The sequence below is a fragment of the Geotrypetes seraphini genome, chromosome 1 (assembly GCF_902459505.1).
Source record: "Geotrypetes seraphini chromosome 1, aGeoSer1.1, whole genome shotgun sequence".
Lineage (NCBI taxonomy): Eukaryota > Metazoa > Chordata > Amphibia > Gymnophiona > Dermophiidae > Geotrypetes > Geotrypetes seraphini.
This window is the reverse complement of record NC_047084.1, coordinates 92,563,315-92,588,399: the sequence shown is the minus strand read 5'-3', so window position 1 is coordinate 92,588,399 and position 25,085 is coordinate 92,563,315. Positions and strand designations below refer to the sequence as shown.

General features: G+C 44.3%; 1 protein-coding gene across 1 annotated transcript in view; it reads right to left on the bottom strand.

Annotated features, from left to right (window-relative positions):
- Positions 1-25,085, bottom strand: part of LOXHD1 (lipoxygenase homology domains 1) — a 485,723-nt gene that overhangs the window by 263,601 nt on the left and 197,037 nt on the right. Inside the window, exons 16-19 of the mRNA XM_033935008.1 lie at positions 20,626-20,712; positions 15,787-15,922; positions 6,797-6,951; positions 4,022-4,182 (exon numbers count right to left, since the gene is read on the bottom strand). Of these exons, the coding sequence (XP_033790899.1) occupies positions 4,022-4,182; positions 6,797-6,951; positions 15,787-15,922; positions 20,626-20,712 (539 nt within the window). The remainder of the gene's footprint in view (positions 1-4,021; positions 4,183-6,796; positions 6,952-15,786; positions 15,923-20,625; positions 20,713-25,085) is intronic.

Here is a 25,085-nt window from a genome sequence, read left to right as displayed (position 1 = left end):
TCCTTTAGGAGACTCTCATGACTCAGCTAATATAGTGAAACATAAATTCATGTCGGGACAAAACATCTCCAAGGGTGAAGGTATAAACTTCAGAACGTTAAAGCTAAGTGGATTAAAGTTATGAAAAATTATAACACTACTCCAAGATGAATTACTAAAAGAAATATTCCCAGCCTTCTGTCAGCCACCTAATCTGAAACAGAAACTGGTAAAACGCAAACTCCCTACACAAACCCGCAAAGAAGAAAATGGCACTCATCCTCACAGCATGGCAAGCTACAAACTGTGTGAGCACATCTTTAAAGGATCCCATGAAAAACATTCAACATAAGAGGATCCTTCATATGTTCATCCTCCAATGTGATATATATCATTCAATGCAAAAAGTGCAAAGAAGGGTGCTACACTGGTGAAATAGGCCCGATGCTAAAGACAAGGATCAACTTACATAGATATCATATTAAAAATTACAATGCCAACCAGGAAGTCACCTCTGTCGGACAGCACTTTGGAAAAACTGACCACTGCCCCAATGATTTTATGGTGAGAATACTAAAAGGAAATTTTAAGACAACCGAAGAATGTAAGACTTTTGAAATCAAAATGATAAAATATTTTGATACCCACCAGACAGGACCCCATAAGGACCTAGGCTTTCTTTCCCAATACAAAGGAATGTAAACGGTTTTCACACTTCTCTTTCTCCTACTTAACAAGGTCTTTGGTTTTCTTTCCCACTACAAAGAAATTCAAACTGCTTTGTCGCCTCTTTGTCTTCAACTGCCATTGTAAATGCTTCTATGTTTCCCTTATATATACTGATTTTGTCAATACAGTCAAACCTTGGTTTGCGAGCATAATTCATTCCAGAAGCATGCTTATAATCCAAAGCACTCGTATATCAAAGCGAATTTCCCCACAGGAAATAATGGAAACTCAGACGATTCATTCCACAACCCAAAAACTTTAATGCAAAATACTAAACGTACTTGTATTGCAAGACCTTGCTTGTATGTCAAGTTAAAATTTAATCAAATGTTTTGCTTGTCTTGCAAACCAAGTTACTTACAATCCAAGGTTTTACTGTATTTGCTTATTTCTGATCTGATTCGAAAGCTAATAATAAACTTCATTAAGTTAGTCCAATTATAAAAGGTATTATTTTTTCCCTTTATGTTTTATTTCTACACATTACCTTGAAGAGCGAAGAGGAGATGGCCATCATACCATATCATGCATTAGAGAAGAATTGGATCAAGAGTTTTAGTCTATTCTTCGTAATCTTCTATACTTAGTTACTTTAAATCAGTGGTTCCCAAACCTGTCCTGGGGGACCCCCAGCCAGTCAGGTTTTCAAGATATCCCTAATGAATATGCATGAGAGAGATTTGCATATAATGAAAGTGACAGGTATGCAAATCTCTCTCATGCATATTCATTAGGGATATCTTGAAAACCTGACTGGCTGGGGGTCCCCCAGGACAGGTTTGGGAACCACTGCTTTAAATTGTCAAGCATAGTATAAGGAACACTTGTGAGGACAGTGCACATTTTCTTTGAGCTCCTCAAAACATCGGTTTACCTACATTTAGTCATTCTCTTATTTATATACCGTATTTGCCGGCGTATAAGACGACTGGGCGTATAAGACGACCCCCCAACTTTTACAGTTAAAATATAGAGTTTGTTATATACTCGCCATATAAGACTACCCCTTCTTCCGAATTTAGATTCGCGGCTACAGGGCAGGGAGGATTGTCGGACCCAGGCTGTTATCGGTCGGTCGGGGAAGTGCCACAAAAGTAAGGGAACCTGGCCGGCTGTGCTGCAACCGGGAAGGGGCGGGCCGCCCCTCTCCCTTGGTAGCCACTCGAACCGCGAGGCTACTCTCCTTCTCCTTATCTGCCCTGCCTGCAGCACAGAGCCGAACTGAAGTCTTCCCGACGTCAGCGCTGACGTCGGAGGGAGGGAGGGCTTTGTTTAAGCTTTGTTTAAGCCCTCCCTCCCCTCCGACGTCAGCGCTGACGTCAGGAAGACTTCCGTTCGGCTCTGTGCTGCAAGCAGAGAAGGTAGGGAGAAGAAGAGTCGCGTACATCCAGAAGACTGAGTACATCCAGCCCTGCGACCCTCGGAGGCGTCCCCATGGGATCCCTGCGACCCTAGGGGGCGTCCCCACGGGATCCCCGCGACCCTAGGGGCGTCCCCGTGCAGCTCTCTAATGTAAAGTAAGGGCATGTAAACAGTACCCGGCGTATAAGACGACCCCCGACTTTGGGGAGGATTTTAAGGTACTGAAAAGTCGTCTTATACGCCGGCAAATACGGTAATTCCAAAATGTCTTGTTCATTTCTTGCCTTGCATTCAACTAGGTTGTGAAGGCAAAAAGAAGTAAAAGGGCATATGTGCTAACATCCAGTGTTTCCTATGGGTCAATGGGCTAGATTCACGAACCTGCCCGATAGGGCCCGATCCAGGCAGGTACAATGAATTCACGAAGCCCCCATATACACATGGGGCGATTGGAGGAATGCCCCCATCTGCCTTCCCAGATCGCTCGATAGCGATCCCAGCACAGATTTTTTTTTTAAAAAAAATAGGCGATCGTTTTAATGGAGCCCATGGTTTTAGCCCGCTTAAGTCCGCAGGTTAAAACCACGGGCTTTCAGTGCGGGGAAGGGAGGCAGGCAGGCGTGTTCAGGGCTGCAGGATAGGGGCTGACAGGGCAGAGAGCAGGGCGGCAGAAGGCAGGGCAGCCGGAAAGGGCTTCAGCGACTGGTCCTCAGCAGTCGCTTTTTTTTTTTTTTGATCGGCCATTCCAGTCGGTGTTGCAGGGTTTTGTTTTGCCTACTTTGCATGCCGTTGACCTCATTTGCATGCGCGGATCGGAGGATGGTTGGAAGAGAGGTAAGAGAATCGGGCCGGGGTTGCAAACCGATCGGTACATGGTCGGTTTGCTTTGTGAATCATAGAAACATAGAAGATGACGGCAGAAAAGGGCTACAGCCCATCAAGTCTGCCCACTCTGCTTACCCACCCCCTGTCTATGCCCTAATGACCCAATTTCCTTATCTTGACCCACGTAGGGATCCCACATGGGTATCCCATTTATTCTTAAAGTCTGGCACGCTGTCTGCCTCGATCACCTGCACTGGAAGCTTGTTCCAATGATCAACCACTCTCTCTGTGAAGAAATACTTTCTGGTGTCGCCATGAAATTTTCCGCCCCTGAGTTTGAGCGGGTGCCCTCTTGTGGCCGAGGGTCCCTTGAGAAAGAAAATATCATCTTCCACTTCGACACGTCCCGTGAGGTACTTAAATGTTTCAATCATGTCTCCCCTCTCCCTACGTTCCTCGAGAGTGTAGAGCTGCAATTTGTTCAGTCTCTCTTTGTACGAGAGACCCTTGAGCCCCGAGATCATCCTGGTGGCCGTCCGTTGAACCGATTCAATTCTGCGCACATCTTTACTGTAATGTGGCCTCCAGAATTGCACACAGTACTCCAGATGAGGTCTCACCATGGCCCTGTACAACGGCATTATGACTTCAGGCCCAATGTGTGGTTTCAGTAAAGATTTGCTATAGATGAAGTTATCTTTCTTGTGCAAAATGGCTCATTAACACATCTTTGCATGCTAACCTTTGCTGAATTCAGAGTTAATAAGCTGCTTTGCACAGAACTGAGTCACTGCAGTTCATTAGTTTAGCAATTTTGCTAAACTTTCACATATTGCAAAGTTAAGGGCTCCTTTGACTAAGCTGCGTTAGCGTTTTTAGCGCACGCATTTTAGCGCGTGCTAAACCCGTGCTGCGCGGCTAGAACTAACGCCAGCTCAATGCTGGTGCTATGGTCTAGCGCCTGTGGCAATTCCGTGCGTTAAAGCCTTAACGTGGCTTAGTAAAAGGAGCCCTAAATGTGAAACTGTGATACTTGTAAATATTTTTGCATGTTTCAGTTTTGAGAGTGCACTTTTGAAGCCTGCGTCTCTAAACCAAACCATTTTGAATGCTCTGTTTGGCATACCTGGAACAGGGAAATTCCACAGCTGTGGTTTCTGGCTTTCCATCTTCTCTAACGACTACTTTGTCAAGGAACCAGCCACAGCCTCCTCCTTTGCCATCGTGCCCGATCCTCAGCCTTCTGACCTGTTTCAGGGTCACTGCCTCAATGATGAACTCGTCAGCCTGGATCCAAGGAGGCAGAAGGACAGATAGAGGGTGAGGCAGGAGCACATAAAGGGAAAAGAGGAGAGAAGGAAGCAAGGGAGAGACAGACAGAGAAGGGATGGAAAAAACAAACAAACACCCCAAAGGTGACACGAGAAGGAAATGGAAGAGAGTGATGGAGACAGGTAGTGATAGAAGGCAGAAAAGTCAAAGTACAGAGGGAAAAAGAAAGAGAGAGATGCAAGAAAGTAATACAGAAATTGACCCTGGAAAATCCACAGAGAAAAAAGTCCAAGAGACGATGTTCCTGAAATGGACTTTATTAAAAAATATTTTTAAAAAATCAACATAGCAATCCACATCAAAACTTTAAGGATCTGGTTCGCTGGGGACGTTGGACCCAACATGGTTCATGTTTCGACAAGAGAGTCTTCCTCAGGGGTCCCTGCTAGTCCCAGGGTGGAAGATACCTGGAAAGGCTAAACAATCCGAAAGTACAAATACGTAGAAGCCCTGCATATGACGCACTTTAAAAACCATACATAAGGTCATACGTGGGGCTTCTACGCATCTGTACTTTGTACCCTTCAGATTGTAACTGTGGTTAATGTGTTTTGTTCACAGACCAAAGACAGAGCAAGTTTTGCCAGTGCCAAACAACGGGTTCTCTGAGGCAGCCGCTGCGAAACGCTTCAGAACCCAAAGATTTGCAAAAGCGATTTCATTGACATCAGATAAGTTGAAGTTTCATTATATTTATGAATACGCTAAACAAGGGCAATGACTGAGAGTCCAGACACAGACTTTTAAGAGCTCGGCCTTGTCTTGTAGTTTGGTTTGAGATTTAAAACTCTGAGCACTGTTTAAAAGGAGCACTTGAAGCCTAGTGTGATATTGTGAAAGCATTATCTATCGTGCCAGGTGTGTGCAATTACTACTGATTAGATCTGGCCGAGTTACCCAAACTTTCCTTAGTTTTGTGGGTGTTTTATATGGAAACCATCTAGATATAGATGATAACTACATTTAAAAAATAAATAAATACTTCCCCCTCCCACCCTTTTACAAAACTACAGAAGAGGTTTTTAGCACTGCACGACCTTAGAATTACATGGTTCCAATGGTGTCAGGTCAAAAGCGCGCCGGGACAAAGGCGAGTGCAGACAACTGAGCACAACGCGGAGGTGCGCCCCAAAGAAAATGACAGTTTTAAAGGGCTCCGACGGGGGGTGTGGGGGGGGAACCCCCCACTTTACTTTATACAGATCGCGCCACATTGTGGGGGCGTTGTGGGGGGTTTGGGGGGTTGTAACCCCCCACATTTTACTGAAAACTTCGCTTTTTCCCTAAAAAACAGGGAAAAAGTTGAGTTTCCAGTATGAGGGCGGTTACAACCCCCCAAACCCCCCACAACGCCGCCACTATCTGTATTAAGTAAAGTGGGGGGGGTTCCCCAACAAAACCCCCCATCGGAGCCCCTAAAAACACTCTTTTTCTTCAGCGCGCATTTCCGTCTCGCGCTCAGTTGTCGGCGCGCGCCTTTGTCTTTGGCAGTTTTGTCTATGAACCGGTTCCAACTGTACCGCAGCAGTTAGAACCTTGCAATCCCATGCTTAGACTAATTTCTGTACATAGAACCATGTAATTTCTTATGAAATGAAGGAACGGTTACGTTGCAATAAATCCTCGTGAGTGTTGTAACATCTACATGTCAGATAGAACCCGGAAGTCATCGGAATTAAAAATACTGAAAATTATCACTTAGAACCCTGTAATTCTAAGGTCGCGACTGGCCGGCATTCTGAATGTTCTGTGCTGCTCAAATGGTCATAGAGTTCCTATCAGCATCGGAGCTCATAACGGTTTGCATGAATTTATTCAGCTACTCAAACATTTTCCCTGGTGGGCTCACAATCTATCTAATGTACCTGGGGCAATGAGGGGCATTAAGTGACTTGCCAAGGTTAACAAGGAGCCATGTGGGTTTGAACCCACAACTGCAGGATGCTGAGGCTGTAGCTTTAACCACTGCGCCACAATACCGTTTGCTCTAGTCTCGTTCCCCTTTCGCACATTATTTTTCTGCTGCCTTCCTGATTGCTGTGAGGTTTCAGTTAGAGAGTTGCACGGGGACAGAAATCCAACCCATCCCCGCCCGTCCCCGCCAGGATCCTCTCCGTCCCCACCCGTCCCCGTCAGGATCATCTCCGTCCCCACCCATCCCCGCAAGGAATTACCTCCATCCCCGCCCGTCCCCATAAAAAGCAACAATTACTTCTGACAGGATCATCAATTCCACAGTTTCTTTTGTGTTTCCGCTGCTGTTTTCCTTGTGGAATCTCTTTGGTGGAACCCTTTTTTTGTTTTCTGTTCAGGTAATTAACTTATAAACCCCCTCTTTTACTAAGGCTGACGTGTCCATTATATTATATGGACGAACCCTGCTTCCAAAGCCTTCCATCCCTGTGGGAGGCCCGTTGGCTAGAGGGGGGTCCCCGTGGGAGTCCTGTGGGCCAGAGGGGGGTCCCCGTGGGAGTCCCATGGGTTAAGGAGGGGATTCCCGCAGGAACCCCGCGGGATTTCCACGATCCCCGTTCCCATGCAGACCTCTAGTTTCAGTATGCCGACTTACATTGCCCTTCTCAAACTTGTTCATATTATTCTTGCAGTTGACCAGCAGCCGCTCCCCAGTGTCTCCAAGGTCTCCAATGAGGCAGAGGAACACATTGGCATCAGTTCCACTTCCACTCACAGTCCCGGTGCACACAGTCACGCGGTACTTTACCACTAAGAAAGGGACACATCATTAAAGCTCTATTAGTGGCAGATGACTTTAGTTGCAATGCCTTTCTCTCTCCACTAATCACCCCACCAGAACATACGCAGGTAGGACTAGTCTCAGTTAGGGCGCCGGTCTTTGACCAGAGGGCCGCCGCGTGAGCGGACTGCTGGACACGATGGACCACTGGTCTGACCCAGCAGCGGCAATTCTTATGTTCTTTTGGGGGGGGGGGGTTCAATTCTTTATTCATTTTTAAAACTTCAATTGTGCACAAAAGATGATGCATTTACATAAATTAATATCATTACAGCACAATCTACTTAATAGAATAAAGACAAGACTTATTTTCTCCACCCACTTTCCAATTTACAAACACCTCATACAAATACTTGTAATCAACCTTTCTATATTACTTAACAAATGGCAACTTTTTAATCACAGCTCTAAAATTAACTGACAATAATATAAATAATAATTATCATGTCGGGGGGGAGGGGGGGCAGGGATTATGACATCACTGAGCTCTGGAACAACCTTACCTCCCCTCTTCGGAACTTGAGCTCTCTCCAAGTTTTCCGCAAACATCTGAAAACCTGGCTTTTCTCAAAAAATGTAAGTCTCCCTCCAATTTAGGAATCAAGGAAACTCTTATATCTTGGCATCCCAAGTCCTCTAAATTTTCTTCACACTTCTACCTCTAACCCTCTGCTGTAATTCCTTCCTATTTCTCCTACTGTAAACCGCGTCAAGCTTTACGAACGTGGGGATGATGCGGTATACAAACCTAAGGATTAGATTAGATTAGATTAGACATGGCTAATTAAATGAATTTATTTGAAAGTTTCAGCATATTAGAGCACTGCACTTTAAAACAACTGGGGTTACCGAAAATCTATCCTCCCAGCCACTTCAGATAAGTGATATTCGTTTATCATTTTTAAGTAGTATGAATATTTATTGGTTGGGTTAGGGACAGTGAAGGCAATGATGGTCCCTTTTAATAACCACAGTTTGGTGACGACACTGAATTGTTGGTTATATGGTCTGAGCACTTCACATGATAATTATTATTTATATCATTGTCAGTTAAGTTTAGAACTGTGATTAAAGAGTGGTCAGTTCAGTTGCTCATCACAGAATATTATTGGTTATCTCCCTAGTCTATGGAATCATTAACAAATGCCAAAAACATATCTCCCTCCCCCCTCCCCAGATGTGCATGTTTTCCCCAATTTATACAAATATATCAATCTTTACAATATTTAGTTAATGGTTCCCAAACTTCCATAAATTTTTTATACTAACCCTTTTGAATGGCCATAAACTTTTCCATTTTAAAGATATAACATAGGGAATCCCACCAGAAGGAATAATTTAATCTATCCCGATTTTTCCAATTCTTTAAAATAAGCTGCATGGCAACTCCCGTCATTATTAACAAAAGTTTGTTATTTTTTGACGAAATTCTTATGTTCAAACAAGTGCATGCCCGTCTGGTTCTGAATGGCCACAAAGCATAGAAATCATAGCATGCAAAGAAATCAGTTTCATATGGCAAATGTAAGCAAATGTGTCTCTTGGCCTGCTGAATAGAACCAGGTTTCATGATCTCCTCTGGACCGGGAAAGAAGAGGAAGCCCTGCGGACAGTGTGCCGATTTCTATCTTTTACTTTTGTTGGCTATCAACCTCATATTTATATTTAAACCTGGGCTTGTTATTAGTGCGCTTCCTTAGTTTAAACAAATATTATCTTCATTTTCTGTTCTCATTTATTATACAGGGTGCCCACAAAAACACTCCTTGGTTTTAAATGGTTACAAAATCAAAACTTATTGGAATATGTTGATAAAGAAGATGACAGCAAATACAAGTCCCCAAAAGCCCGGTTAGTAAGATCTTACACAATGGCATGCACTTTTACCCTTATAAGCTGCAATTAGAGCAGAAGTTACAACCTTCAGACAATGCAACCCGACAAAATGACCAGGTGTTCTTCAATTGGCCCCCGAGATCACTGGACATTAGTGTTTGTGACTTTTTCCTTTGGGGATATGTGAAAGACAGTGTTCTTACCTCCACTACCTGCAACTATGGCTGATCTGCAGGAACGCATCACTGAAGCTATAAAAGCGATCACGCCAGATATGCTTTGGAGAGTCTGGTCCGAACTCGATTATCGCATCGATGTTTGCCGAGTATCGGGGGGGGGGGGGGGGGGGCGGGCGCACACCAAGTGTATGTAATCAACAGATACAATATGAAACTTTGAGTTGATGAAACTGTAGCCTCAAAGGTGAAAGAATATTCCAATAAAGTTTGGTTTTGTAACCATTTAAAATCAAGGAGTGTTTTTGTGGGCACCCTGTTTTATATGACAGAATTTTCATGATCATATCAGTAATATTGTTAAAGCCACCTTTATAGATTACGTAGGATTCAATCTATTTCAAAATTTTTATGTCCAAAATCGTTAAATATTCTTATTCACTCTTTAGTGATTTCTAAATTAGACTACTATAATGCTCTCTTTAAGGGTATATCACTAAACGAACTTAAACGCCTTCAAATTATTCAAAACGTTTCCATTAAACTCATCACTAAATCTAGAAAATTTGATCATGTTACACCTCTTTTAAAAAACGCACATTGGCTTCCAGTTATCCATCGGATAACATATAAACTTTGTTTGCTTACCTTTAAGTCGCTTTTCTATAAGACTCCAGCATTTATATATAAACTATTAATACCATATCACCCAAGCAGAACCTTAAGATCTAATGAGCAAAATTTATTGACCATTCCTTCACTTAAGATTATTAATACTAGACGGCAGTTTATCTTTTCGGTAACTGCTCCACAGACTTGGAACGCCCTCCCAATTTACTTACGAAAGGAGCAGGATTTAGGAAAATTTAAAAGTAATCTAAAAACATTTATTTTTAAAGATGCTTTTAATATTTAATTTAACAATTTTAAGGCCAGTGATTTTATTATATTATATTTTGCTGTTATTTGTTTCCCTGTTGTACTTTTCCTTTGTTTTGCTTTTCTTTAATGAATTGTATTTCAAACCCCTATATTACCTTGTGTAATGAGAATAATGTATTAGTCATTTACCCAATGTTATTATTATTTAAAGTTTGTATTGTTTTGTCTCTCATTGAATGTATTTTAAATTGTTCATCGCTTAGAATTTGATTAAGCGATTAATCAAGAGAAATATTAAACTTGAAACTAAACTTGAAACTTGAAACTAAATCTAAGCACTATTTTTCAAATTTTCCTCCACTACACCCTAACTCTCAACACCCCAGATCCTATGCCCCTTTTATACCGAGGGTTGATTCAAAAGTCATGGCAACTATTGGGGCAATTTTTAAACTATGGTCTGATTGTGATCTTAGGTAAATTGAAAGCAATAAGTATTTTGAACAGAATTTTAATCTTAATTGGTAACTGATGCTGGGAAATGAGTAATAGAGCGATCCTGTCCCCAACTTTCTTCACCTGTTAAAAGTTGTTTCCATAGGCTGCGTGTGATTAGATCCTTAGCTAACTTTTTGGATTCTCCCTCACTTAACATTTTAATTCGCTCATTAATCATTTCAAAACTGGATTACTGCAATTCACTTTACAAAAGAATTATACAAAAGGAAATTAGAAAATTACAACTAATACAAAATACTGCAATAAAAATCATTACAGGTAAAAGAAAATCTGACCATGTCATACCATTACTAAAGAATGCGCATTGGCTTCCTATCAACCATTGAATAACTTATAAACAGGCGCTCATCACATTCAAAATGTCGTTATTCCTAGACCGAGTCTATTCCGTATTCTCCTTTCTGCTCCTTACGATCCGAGGATAAAAATCTTCATACTATTCCAACCCTATGAATTATAAATACTAGACGAACCACTCTCTTCTCCCCAAATGTGGAATCTTGTACCAAGTCAGGTAAGAAAAGAAAATTTAAATCAAATTTAAATCAAAACTAAATCAAATTTAAATCAAAACTAAAAAGTTTCTCGCATAGTTAATTTGCCTTTTTAGCTGATTTATCATTCCCAATTGAAGTAGGCAAGTACTGATCTAATATTCTCTTTTCCCTATGAAATGTACGTCTGTCTATCCCTATATTGTATGTCTCCCTTAAAAAAAAAATATTAATTGTTCATCGCTTTATAATCTTTGAAAAAAGCGATTTTAGCAAATACAAAATAAACTTGAAACTGTGATCATTTTTGCAGCCATATTTTAAACCAGCAGAAGGGAAGCTATTGTCTCCAGAGGCACAGCATTTTAAAGTGCATACAATAATGAAAATGGCACAGAACAACCACTTTTATGACTTGACACAAATTTTATTGTGGAATATAAGGCTTAATTTGCCTCAAACACTGACGATTTTAAAAAGCTTTATAACTCAGATAATCTGCTTGTCAGTTGCAGCTCTGGAATCAATATTTACAACAATCCTATAAGAGGTGCACACATTAACGGCTTCTTTTATAAAGCCGCACTAGCAGCTGTGCTACGCTAACGGCCCTGAAGCCATAGGGATTTAAAGGGCTTCGGGGCTGTTGCCGCGCGGCTTTGTAAAAGAGGCCACGAAATGGCCTTTTATAAAATTTCTTGACCTATATATAGTACAGGTAGCATCTGAATACATGTATATTTACTCATATTTTGAAGAGGAAATTCCAGGGGCCATGGTGGGGAAGTATTTGCATCCACCAGTGGTGTACCAAAGGGGGGGGGGGCGGCATGGGCGGTCCGCCCCGGGTGCACGCTTCAAGGGTGTGCACAGCTGGCCGGGCCCGGAAGCTCCCGCGTTGCTCAAAACGGCACTTCAGCATAGCTGCCGTATATATTTCAGAGCAGAGTCAGCAGCCGCGCTGAAGTGCAGCAAGGTCCTGCGATGACTACTGCCGCCTCTGGTCCGGAAGAGGTAAGTGACGTCGGAGGGGGGGGGGAGGTGGACGGCAGCCGCAGTCATCGCGGGACCTTGCCACAAATCTCTGCATCTGCCGTCTCAGCCCCCCTCCGACGTCACTTACCTCTTCCGGAGCAGAGGCAGCAGAAGTAGTCATCGCGGGACCTTTCTTGAAAATCAAAAGGGTTCATATTTGAGGCTGCAGAAGTCTGCCTTGGTTCGTGGGCAGAGAGAATGGGCTTCTAAATGTCCCTGTCTGTGTGTAGCCTTTGAGATTGAAATGCTCCCACTTATGAAGGAGGGAGACTTTAGTTAATAGGTAGAAAAGCGAGGTAAAGTGTGTTAGGCAAGAGTCATTGGCATAAAATAATACACTTATGCCCACACCTGCCCACCCTGGTTAGTAACTGAAATTTACAGGCAGAAGTTTAGCAGGAACAAATATAAGAGGTGTCAGCTGCCAGTTCCAGTCCAGTGTGCACTGGGCCTTTCACCAGGGCAGAGACTGACAAGAAATAGAATTAAAAGCACAAGGTAAGCAAAGTAAAAGTTATACAGATGTGGCATGTCTTAATTGAGTGACTGTTTTCACTTTGAACCCTGCTTTTCTTCAGAGCAGCTCAAATATTCTTACATGCAACACCCTAGCAAGCATATAATAGCAAATCATACAATGCAAACTGGCACAGGTAAACTACAAAGACTTTTGATAGTAAAATCTCACCAAATATAAAACCCCACAATATTACTGGAACTTTTCAACAGTGTGTCATCCAGTCTAATGTACAATCAATCTAAGGGTTTTCCAAGGACTTTTGATTTCTATATCACTCTGTCTATACATAATCCTATTGCACAGTGCATAAAAAGGAGGAGAAAAAAAAAACTTGAATTCTACTTACCCAAATGAAATCATCAGGAAGTACCGAGACAAAGCCACCAAAATGTCAGTTTTGTAAAATGTAAGGATGGTCTACCCCAACAATGTTAGGTTGGTAGGGGTTAAGTGAAATGCGCAATGACCAACGCCAGGTCCCAGGTTCAGTTCCCTCACAGATGACTCACCAGAAAGTAGAATAAAGAAGGCATAGCCAGAGGTGTTTGCATAAAGAATATATTATAGAAATAGTCTTACAGAAAAGCAATATTTATAATCATTACAATTAAGCATTACAATTAAATAGAGAGCATAGCAGTTTCCCTGCCTTACAGAGATCAGAGGTAAAGAGGGACATAGAAGCTTGCAGTTCTAGGAAGAGCCAGAGAGAGAGAAACGGGGGATGGTCTAAGCTTCGTGTTCCATAGATAAAGGGAAGGATAGACAGAGAGAGGGAGAGCCAAGAGAGAACCAGAATGCCAAGCCAAGAGCCAAGAGATAGCTAGATAGATAGAAAGAAAGAGAGAGAGAGGGCCAAGACCCCTCTCCTGATAGCTTGTTAGAAAAAGAGAGATAGAACCTATTGATAGAGCAGAGAGCAGGCTTTTATACCTTGGAATCTTATTCTGAATAGAGAAAATATTGTATCTCCCAGTATCTTTCTGTTTAGAAGTTGTAAACTGTTTGAGACAATGGTTAATTTAATTGACAAAGGAGGGTGTAATACCTGCACGCATGGTGATGGGATTAGGTCTCTGGCTTCTTTGTTTCTTGATCTGTGCACTTGGACCTAAGCACCCTCTTAATCAGACATTAACACCTTTTAGCTAGTCATGATTCAATCAGGGAAACTTAAAACCATATCAGGGAAACTTAAAACAGTTTCCCTGCACTAAGGGTCTATCTGCCTTCCCATGCCAGAGCCAGATTGATATAATCTCCCATAGGCCTCTAGGCTGACAAAAGGAGCATAGCAGGGTGGTAGAAGGAAAAAAAGGGGGTCAGGGTGGTATGGAAGGGTGGTGAAGGGAGAGAAATGGGGTCAGGATGGTAAGGAAGGGGGTGGAGGATGATATAGGGAGTCAGGGTGGTAAGGAAGAGTGATGAAGGGAGAGAAAGGGGGTCAGGGTGGTATGGAAGCGTGGTGGAGGGAGAGAAAAGGCAGATGCTGATGGAATTGCAGGGAAAGGGGAAAGAGACATAAGGGGGAAGGATACTGCATGGAATTGGGTTGCTGGGAGAGAAAGGGGGCAGATGCTGATGGAAGCAGGGGAGAGGGAAGGGGAGGAGAGATGCCAGACCATTGGAGGATGGAAGGGAAGAAGATGGATGCCAGACCAAAGGAGGTGAAGGGAGAGATGGAAGGGGGGAGGCATAAAGTTTCTGGAAGGGGAATAGGAGAGAAGATGCCATATAGAAGGGGCAGAGAGAGGGTAGACAGTGGATGAAAGGAAGAGAGTGAGAAGATGAGGAAAGCAGAAACCAGAGAAGACAAGGTAGAAAAAAATTATATTTATTTATTTTTTTTTGCTTTAGGGGAGATGCATCGCTGTTTCTGTGATGTTGCATTGTATGCAGAGTCCAGCTTCTTAGTGCTTCAGTTTAACCTTTGTCTAAGTATTTTTATTCTATCTCCCCATTTACAAAACTGTAGAGCGTTTTTTTAGCGTCATAGTTTTCTGTTAGGATTGACTGTGTAGGACTGATCTGTACTAGTCTGGCTTGTTTAGTTTTACAATGGGTTTATTGACGTACTGCTCACTGCAGTATGTAAGATGCTGCCTTTTCCTAGGTATTCATGTGTGACGTGTGGATTGTTACTAAAAATCATGTTTTTCATACAGGGGGGGTCAAAAAATGATGGGCCCCGGGTGTCACATATACTAGGTACACCACTAGTATCCGCACTTCTGAATTATCAAAGTTTTGACATATTTCAACTCTGCACAAGTCAACTTTCCAGGGATAATTTGCAAAGTGAACACACTTTAAAAATCCATCAAAATTCAAATTAATGCATCTCAATGGCCACGTATTTGGTCTTGGAGGATAAGATGTACAATGTCTGCGTCTATGAGGCAAACATGGTTTTTCCTGTTGCATAGAGCACTCTGGACCCCTGTTCGCTTACAAAAATTGGATTGCTCTAAGTCTAATAGATGTTGGCATTGTCATCTTGAGGCTGGAACTCTAGATCATTTATTATTTTATTGTCCTTTTATTAATAATTTTTGGAAATTGATCTGGGGTCAAATAAATTGTATGTTAGAGAATCCTGTGGCCCTATCATATGACACAGTTTTGTTTGGAATGTCTATGAGGGCCAAAAGTCAAATTTCATCAAATAATAACAAACTGTTAATGATTTTAACAGGAGTTGCCATCCAACATATAACACATAACTGGAAAGACTATAGAGGATTGAATTATTGTTTCTGGTGGAGTTCGGTTTGTCAGGTGTATGAAATGGAAAAAACATTGGCAATCAAGAGAGGTTATTATAAGAAATTTAAAGAGGTGTGGAGACCATTAATTGAGTATTATAATAAATAAATAATTATATTTATCCCCATTAAATATATGTAGGGGGGAGGAGGGATGGGTGGGTTTTATGACATTATGAGGGGTAATATATGGAAAGGGAGGGAGGGGAGATAGTTTATGGTATAAAATGAATGTAGAGTTTCAAGTGAAGAATGTATAGTATGACTTGAATTATTGTACACTTGTTTGCATAATGTAAAAACGAATAAAGATATTAAAAAAAAAAAAAATCCATCAAAAAATCCACACTGTGAAAAGTGCATGTCTACTGCTAACTGTATAGCCAGCTAAAAAAAAAAGGATATTCAATGCCAAAGCCCAGGGCCCAGCATGGAATATTTGAGAATAACGCCAGCAGTGGGTAGCAAAATGTGCACCACCGCCGGCTGAATAGTGGGGGTTTGTACCTGATCAAAGCAGAAATTTTGTTCTGCAGAATTCTTAAATCAACCTCTGCCACCAGCCTTTGATTCTCACCTGATAGAACTTCATCCACCAAAGCCCCCTCCGCAGGCAGTTCCCTGACAATTTCATTATCATCTTCATTTAGGTCCAACCAGCGGCCACATCGGAACAAGTATTTCTCTTTGGTCAGGGTTTTTAGCAAAGTCACCTTAAATACATTAAAACACCACATGAGCTTCTCGATTACGTGCAGTCTTATCTCCTTTTCTTGCCTTGCAGTTTCCTCCTGCTCTATTGAGCTTTGGGATTAATTAAGATGCTGTCCCAACATAAACATGACATAACATCGGATTTCTAGACCGCATAACCATAGAGTTCTATGCAGTTTACAAAAGAGTAAGGGATCCTTTTATTAAGGTGTTCTAACTGATTTAGCTTACACTACATATTAGTGCGTTCTAAATGCTAAGGCATCCATTATATTCTATGGGAGCCTTAGCATTTATCGCTCGCTAAATCGGTTAGTGCACCTTAATAAAAGAACTCCTAAGTTAATTAACATAATTGATTGAGCTCAACAGAATAGAATTCTAGTTATCGAAAAAAAAATTTCGTGAATAGCAGAGTTTTCAATCGCCTTCTACAATGTAAATAGGAATAGGAAGTCGATAACAAATGCCGAAAGTCTTTATCATAAAGAGCCACCTGGAAAGCAAGGGTGCAGTCGTAATATTTGCAGCCCTTAAAAGACAGAAATATAAAAAGAACATGGGATCATCTAAGGTTCCTCTGCGAGCAAACTGAAAATGAATTGATTAACTAATGAGGATATACAGTGACAAGCCCTCTCCATTTTTATTAGCTGGGAATTATTTAAAAAAGGGATGGTTAACAAGACTAAGAATGTCATAATGCCCCTGTATCGCTCCATGGTATGATGTCATCTGGAGTATTGCGTTCAGTTCTGGTCTCCTTATCTCAAGAAAGATATAGTGGCGCTAGAAAAGGTTCAAAGAAGAGTGACCAAGATGGTAAAGGGGATGGAACTCCTCTCGTATGAGGAACGACTAAAACAGTTAGAGCTGTTCAGCTTGGCAAAGAGATGGCTGAGGGGAGATATGATTGAACTCTACAGAATCCTGAATGCAGTAGAACGGGTACAAGTGGATCGACTTTTCGCTCCATCGAAAATTACAAAGACTAGGGGACATTCGATGAAGTTACAGGGAAATACTTTAAAAAAAATTTTTCACTCAGAGAATAGTTAAGCTCTGGAACACGTTGCCAGAGACTGTGGTAAGAGCGGATAGCGTAGCTGGTTTTAAGAAAGGTTTGGACAAGTTCCTGGAGGAAAAGTCCATAGTCTGTTATTGAGAAAGACATGGGGGAAGCCATTGCTTGGCCTGTATTGGTAGCATGGAATATTGCTACTCCTTTGGCCAGGTATTAGTGACCTGGATTGGCTAATGTGAGAACAGGCTACTGGGCTTGATGGACCATTGATCTGACCCAGTGAAGCTATTTTTATGTTCTTACCTGTGCCTTCTTCTACCTAGCGCAGTTACTGCAGAAACACCTATGACTAAGAGGCAATGAATGTGGGTTCCTCCAGAACCAATTATAAGTGCATTCTCAAGATAATCACACTCAGTGGCGTAGTAAGCAGGGGCCATCCCAGGCGCCATCTTCAAAGGGGAATCCTTTTCCTCTCCGCCCCTCCACATACCTCTTTAAACATTCGCCAGAGTGGGCAGCATCTTCCACCTGCTGTTCACACTGGCCTCAGCTCTCTTCTGACATCACTTCCTGGTCACGGGACCAGGACGCGATGTTAGAAGGGAGCCGATGTCAGCTCGTGCAGGTCGATGGGGCGTGCCTGGGGCAGAACGGGGCATGGCCGGCTGGAACGGGGCAGGCCTGGGGGTAGGGGAGGGGCCATGGGTCCAGATTTTCCTGGTAACCCTAATTAGGAATAATTTTTCTGGTAACCCTAATTAGGAATAAGGCCAAACAATGTCTTGTAACAGGTACAACCTAACTTGAATAATATTCTTGCCTCAACTGGGAGCCAATGTAGTTTCCGATAGACAGCAATTGAAGATGCTGCTCACACCAGCAGACATTTCAAGAGGGAGCGGGAGGGCACTCGAGCAGTGAGGAAGAGTAGGGGACACTCAGGGGGTAGGGAAGAGTAGGGAGGGGCGCACAGCATGGCGATGCCTGGCGTCAGCGTCCCTCGCTATGCCACTGATCTCATTAGAATTTGAAATTTGTACTCTGGTATATAGAGTTTTGTTTGGCCTGCCACCATCACATTTAGGTTCTATTGTGCATTCTTGGGGGGAGGTGGGGATGATTTGTAAACCATCTGGAAACCTTTTGACTATCTCTTTCCCAACCCTAAGTTGTTTGATACAAAAAAGGCTTTTAATTCTTCTCTGGCTTATCGAGCAGTGCATGCTTACATAGTAACATAGTACATGACGGCAGATAAAGACCCGAATGGTCCATCCAGTCTGCCCAACCTGATTCAATTTAAATTTTTTTTTTTTTTTTTTATTTTTTCTTCTTAGCTATTTCTGGGCAAGAATCCAAAGCTTTACCCAGTACTGTGCTTGGGTTCCAGCTGCCGAAATCTCTGTTAAGACTTACTCCAGCCCATCTACACCCTCCTAGCCATTGAAGCCCTCCCCTGCCCATCCTCCACCAAACGGCCATGCACAGACACAGACCGTACAAGTCTGCCCAGTAACTGGCCTAGTTCAATATTTAATATTATTTTCTGATTCTAAATCTTCTGTGTTCATCCCACGCTTCTTTGAACTCAGTCACAGTTTTACTCTCCACCACCTCTCTCGGGAGCGCATTCCAGGCATCCACTACCCTCTCCGTAAAGTAGAATTTCCTAACATTGCCCTTGAATCTACCACCCCTCAACCTCAAATTATGTCCTCTGGTTTTACCATTTTCCTTTCTCTGGAAAAGATTTTGTTCTACGTTAATACCCTTCAAGTATTTGAACGTCTTGGAGTTCAATTCATTTTGCTATCAAGTGGATAAGATCATACCTACCCTGTTTCCCTGATAATAAGGCCTATCCTGAAAATAAGCCCTAACATGATTTTTAAAGCCCTAATATAAGCCCTACCCCCAAAATAAGCCCTAGTTAAGATCGACCCCTGAAGCCCCCTCCCCCCCCGAATGTACCTGACACTCCCTGACTCCATCCCTGACACTAGTGCTGCCTGATTTGCTGAAAAAATTGAACTCATTGATTCAGCAGCCACCACCCCTGCTGCTTTAGGAGGCCTTGGAGCGGAGGTATGTCAGTCTCTCAGTGGGAGGGTCGGTGGGGTTCTGCTGCACAGGGGGATGGGAGGGAGGGATAGAAAGATGCTACACAAAGGGATGGGTGAGAGGGGAGGAATGATGCTGCACGTGGGGGGGGGGGGATAAAGGAAAGAGGAAGAATTGGGGGTGGAGGAGAGGAAGGGAGAGATCATTGTTGTACATGAAAAAAATAAGACATCCCTGAAAGTGAGCCCTAGTGCATTTTTTAGACCCAAAATTAATATAAGGCACTGTCTTATTTTCGGGGAAACACGGCAGTATATGCACAGATGGGGAGAGGGACCTTGAGGTTATAGTGTCTGAGGATCTGAAGACAATGAAACAGTGTGACAAGGCAGTGACTGTAGTCAGAAGGATGCTAGGCCCGGCATCAAAAATCTGGGGATTAAGTCAGCAGCAGCCAGAAAAATGCTGAGCGCTGCTGGCTGAATAGTGTCTAGCCCATATGTGACCATCTCTGCAAAAAGGTGATTAAAGTCACCAGAAACAAAACGAGGTTCTAATGAATTCTGTTAGAGCAAACAATTTGTAATGCCTCAAAACCCCAGCCTTTAACCGCGACAGAGCAAATAATCGCCCACCTCCAATAATCGCCTACCCCCTGCTTTGGGACCCCATAAAACACCATCAAATTCGTTTTTAAAACCAAATCAAAATTCACCCCACCCTTGGCATTGCTTCCTCCACCCTCCATCCCCCCCCCCCCCCCCCCCCGAGATGACCATCTTTCTCTTCTTACCTGATCTCGAAGTTAGCTAGCAAAGAAGCTTCAGTTGCCGAATACAGCCAAATACAGTAAAGCAATGCACAGTCTATTCTCGCTGTTTGCGGTAGTATGGTTTGCGAAAATATTTGCGAACCGCGAAATTGCGAGCAACTAAATGCTGAATCTATGGGAAAATAGGTTGCAGCGGTACACCTTGCACCTCAAAACCACAAAAAGTGAACTGCAGATTCTATTGGAAGAAAAGGGTTAGGTTCTGCCTCCCTCGTACCTGTTGCAGGCCTCCCCCCCAGGGAAATCTCTCCTGCATCATGTGCCAGCTGACTCTGAAACCTCCCACCTCCTGGACCTGTAAAGCCTACCTTTAAAAGCCCTGGTGGTCCAGCAGTGAACTGGGGCAGGAGCGATCTTCCTATTCGCCTTCCCTATGCAGAGACACTATCTAAAATGGCTGCCGTGAGTTCCCACAGCAACCTCACAAGACCGCGGGAACATGTAAGGTTGCCGCAGGAACTCACGGCAGCAATTTTAGATAGCATCTCTGCACGAGGCAGGAGCGTAGGAAGATCACTCCTGTCCTGGCTAACCGCTGGCTTACGGCTGGCCCAGGGGGAGGCCTGCAAGGCATCAAGAGAGGGAGGGTTTTGTGAGCACAGGTCCGCAATACAGAACACAGTGGCGTGAATGGGGAATATTGGTCGCAATTGATGCAACCGCGGATAAGCGAATTTGCGCATCGCGAATGCATGGATAATGAAAAAGGACTGTAAAAGGATAAATAATGTTGACTTTTGTATGGGTTTTTCCAAGGGCATAGTTGCCTGTCATTACCTCACCTTGTCTAGATGCCAGCCTGCAAATGGATTTCGCTTCTCGTGCCATATCCTCAACTTATACAGCGTGCCCAGATCAGGAAGTTCAATCTACAAAACACAAAAAATACAACTGGGCTGAAAGAGGACAAATTTAAACTAGCCTCATTCCCCCAATTCCATATACCGTATATACTCAAATATAAATTGGGATTTTGGGGCCAAAAAATTGGCCCATAAATGGGGGGGGTCCCGGTTTATATTCAGGCCAGCGCACCCCCTTCCAGAATTATTGCAGCCCGCTGCCAGGCTCTGCACCCTGTCCCCCCTCTCTGCCCTGTCCTCGTACCTCCTCTGCCGATCCCTGGTGGTCCAGAGGTGCAGCAGGCAGGAGCAAGCTTTCCGCACTCCTGCCCCGCTGCTAACCCAGTTGGTGGTGGTTGCCGCGAGATCAGGTTTCTTCAGCCGCTGAGTGGCACAGAGCATGAGCGCGCTTTGGCACTGCTGCTAGGCACTGAGTGGCTTCCTGGCTGGCTTTTGTGGGGGAGGGAGGAGTCTGGGCGCAGACCTGTCAGGAAGGGGGCTGGGTGCAGAGCCTGACAGGGAGGGGGATGGGTGCAGAGCCCGACAGGGCAGGGCACTTGAATATTAAGCTGCCTGACTTATATTTGAGTCAACCATTTTTCCTCCTTTGGGGGGGGGAAATGAGGGTCTCGACTTATATTCAGATCAACTTATATTCGAGTATACTGTATATGGTAGCTTGTCCAAATTTGGGGGCGGAGCCCAGATGCATGCACAAACTAATTAGTCAACTGGATGCTAACACCAATTATTAGCATTAAGCAAGCACGCAATTGGCACTGTTTTTGGATTTATGCGTACATCTGCATACACACTATTTTATAAGACTGCGCGCCCAAAGTGTTTCAAGCACAACCCACAAAAAGGCAAGGACATGGGAGGAGCAAAGGCGAGTCAAGGGCATTCCAAATATTTAGGTGCAGTGTTATAGAATACCAGGGTAACATGGCCAACTTGATTGCCAAGATTTATACCAGGTTTCACGGGCATAAATCCTCCTACCTCAAAGCTGAGCGCAGGAATCCGCACTCTGCCCTATTTTATAAAAACCACTTGGCCTGGAGCACTCTTTACAGAATAACACTTCGTGTGGATTTTTCTTGGTGCCTAATTTTAAACACTATTTTTTTTTTTCAAACAATATTTATTGATGAACAGAATGAGCAAGAACATACAGGTCAAGTGAAATGCCATGGAAAATAAAGATACAATGCAAGTATTACAATAATACAATAAGACTAACAACTCCTTCATCAAACAAAACATTTTTCATTCCCCCACCTTCCAGAGAGACAAAATCCCAAACCCAAACCTAACCCCAACCCTCCCTACCCCCACAAAAGAGATTCAGCACAAGATGATCCAAGAAACTCAAAATCCAAGACCCTGTATTCTTAAAGACCCTGGAGAACAGACGTATCCCCTCCCAGAAACCCCCCAAACATTCCCCAATCCACCCCCCGCCCTCAACCGGAATGAGGTGTATAGAATAGAGAGCTGCACGGGAACGGGGATGACGGGAATCCCGCGGGACCTGCGGGGATCCCGCGGGTTCCCCCTTTGGGTCACGGGGATCCCGTGGGGACGCCCCCTAGGGTCGCGGGGATCCCGTGGGGACGCCTCCGAGGGTCGCGGGGTTCCTGCGGGGTTGGATCGCAGCGGGGTTGGTCGAGCCGCGAGGGTAGTCTCCTTCTCCTTACCTGCCCTGTCGCAGCACACATCCGAACGGAAATCTTCCCGATGTCAGTGCTGACGTCGGAGGGAGGGCTTAAGCAAAGCCCTCCCTTCCTCCGACGTCAGCGCTGACATCAGGAAGACTTCCGGTCGGCTGTGTGCGGCAGGGCAGGTAGGAAGAAGGCAATGGCGTACGAAAGAGGGGGGAGGGGGGAGGGGGCGGTCCGCCCCGGAGAATGTGCACAGCCGGTCAGGTCCCCCGATCGACCGACAACAGGCCCGGCCGACAAATCTCCCTGCCCTGTAGCCGCGAATCTAAATTACCTCTTACAGCAGCTTCACTACTCCAGCTGCTGTAAGAAGGTAATTTAGATTCGCGGCTACAGGACAGGGAGATTTGTCCGACCGGGCCTGTTCTGTTGTCGGTCGGGTGCAAAAGCGCCACAAAGGTGGAGGCAGGGAGGGAGGAAAGGTGGAGTGGAGAAGAAAAGACGCTTAAGGGGGGAGAAGGCCGCTGAAAGTACTGGGGAAGACAAAGGGGTGGAAAAGAACGCTGAAAGGACATGGGGTAAACGGGAGGAAGGGGGGGGAAGGACCCTGAAAGCACTGGGGAAGACAAAGGGGTGGAGAATGCCACTGAAAGGACATGGGGAAGACAGAGGGGGGAGAAGGCTGCTGAAAGGACATGGGGAAGGCAGAGAGGGGAGAAGGATGCTGCCTGACAGGACATGGGAAAGATGGTGGGGGAGAAGGACACTGAAAGGAAATGGGGAAGAGGGAATGGGAAGAAGACGCTGGCAGGGAAGAAGACAGAGGTGCCAGACTATGGGGGGAGCGGAGGGAAAAAGATGGGTGCCAGACCAATTTGGGAGGGGGGAGAAAGGGAGAGGCACAGTAACAGAGCAAATGGAAGACACAGAGAGAAGAGAGGCAGTGGATGGAAGGAATTGAATGAGAACATGAAGAAAGCAGAAACCAGGCAATAAAGGTAGGAAAAAAATTATTATTATTTTTTTTTTTTGCTTAAGGATAAAGTAGTATATTAGTTGTGTTGATAAAAATTTATAAACATTAGAGGCTCTGGTAGAAACCCGTTTACAAAGTATGTATTCTTCCCAATTAATATTTCCAAATTAATAAAGTCTTTTTGCTTATTTTTAAATGGGTTTCTACCAGAGCCTTTAATTCAGTAGCATAATTAAATGAAATAACTATTTCTGTAGTTTATAGGGACAGGCGGGGACGTAGGGGATTCCTCGCGGGGACGGGTGGGGACGGAGGGGATTCCTCGCGGGGACGGGTGGGGACGGAGGGATTCCTCGCGGGGACGGGTGGGGACGGGTGGGAGTCCTCACGGGGACGGGTGGGGACGGGTGGGACTTTGGCGGGGACGGGTGGGGACGGGTGGGATTTCTGTCCCCGCGCAACTCTCTAGTATAGAATGCTCAAGCCAGAGCAGTAATATAGGGAACTACAAATTCGCCATAGTAAGCACAATACTTCGAGCCCGGACGGGAAGATCTTTTGAGCGCTATTTAAAGAATTCCCCCCATGGGCCAAATTCTATAGATTGCGCCCAAAATTCAGGGCCAACAAAAGTGCTATTCCTTAAGCTGCACAAAGTTAGGCATGGTTTATAGAATAGCACTTATGCCCATGAACCGTAACTACATTAAGGTGACAAAATAAACAGTCCCTGATTGTCAAAAATGAAAGGGCACTGAAGAGCACAAGATAACAGCGAAACCAGTGCATGTAAAATCTACGTTGGGTTTTCTGAAGCAGCCTTGTTGTGAAACGCGTCAAAACCCGTACGGTAGAGAATGACACGGTGGTTGTTACCCGCGGCTAGCCTCGGGTAACCCGCCAAAACGGTGACCAAAAAAAAAGGTCACTGCGAGATTGGGCACAAAGCCATTCACCGCCCCGTGGAGCGGTGAATGGTTAGCACGCACGGTGAACGAGCATGAACACGCGGTGAAGAGAGTTCGATCCAGCAACCCCTTCTCTCCCACCGGCTGTCCAGCCATGCATCTCCCTCCCTCCCTCCCTCCCTCCCTCCCTCCTTTTCCCTTACCTTCTCTTGTTGAAACTGGCGATTTCTATAAGGCTATGTGCTGTATTACAGCCGGAGCCTTGAAGTTGCATCGCGTTGCCTACTGGAAAAGTCTCCTCCGACACAACTTCCTGTTTCCGGTTGTATCGGAGGAGACTTTTCTAGCAGGCAACCCGACGCGACTTCAAGGTTCCGGCTGTAATACAGCGCATAGCCTTATAGAAATCGCCAGTTTCAACAATAGAAGGTAAGGGAAAGGGAGGGAAATCCACAGCTGGCCGGCAGGAGGGAGCTGCTGGACTGCGTGAAGGGTGTTGGGGGTGGGAGGATGGAGAGGAGAAGACGCTGAAGACAGGGACGGGGCGGTGAAAGGGACAGCGGGGACAGTGACGGGGCGGTGAAGGGGTCGGCAGAGACGGGGACAGGGCGGTGAAGGGGACGGCGGGGATGGGGCGGTGAAGAGGATGGTGGTCCGGGGACGGGGCAGTGACGGGGACAGAATTTTTCCCCATGTCATTCTCTACTGTACGGCTGCCCGGCTCCAGCAGAAGATACGTTTCTTTTTTTAAAAAAAATCTTGATAAATGCTTTGTCAACAGCTGACGTTTTACCTATAATATGAAGTTACAAAAAGTGCTGTGATTGAAAAAAGAACATAGTAACATAGTAG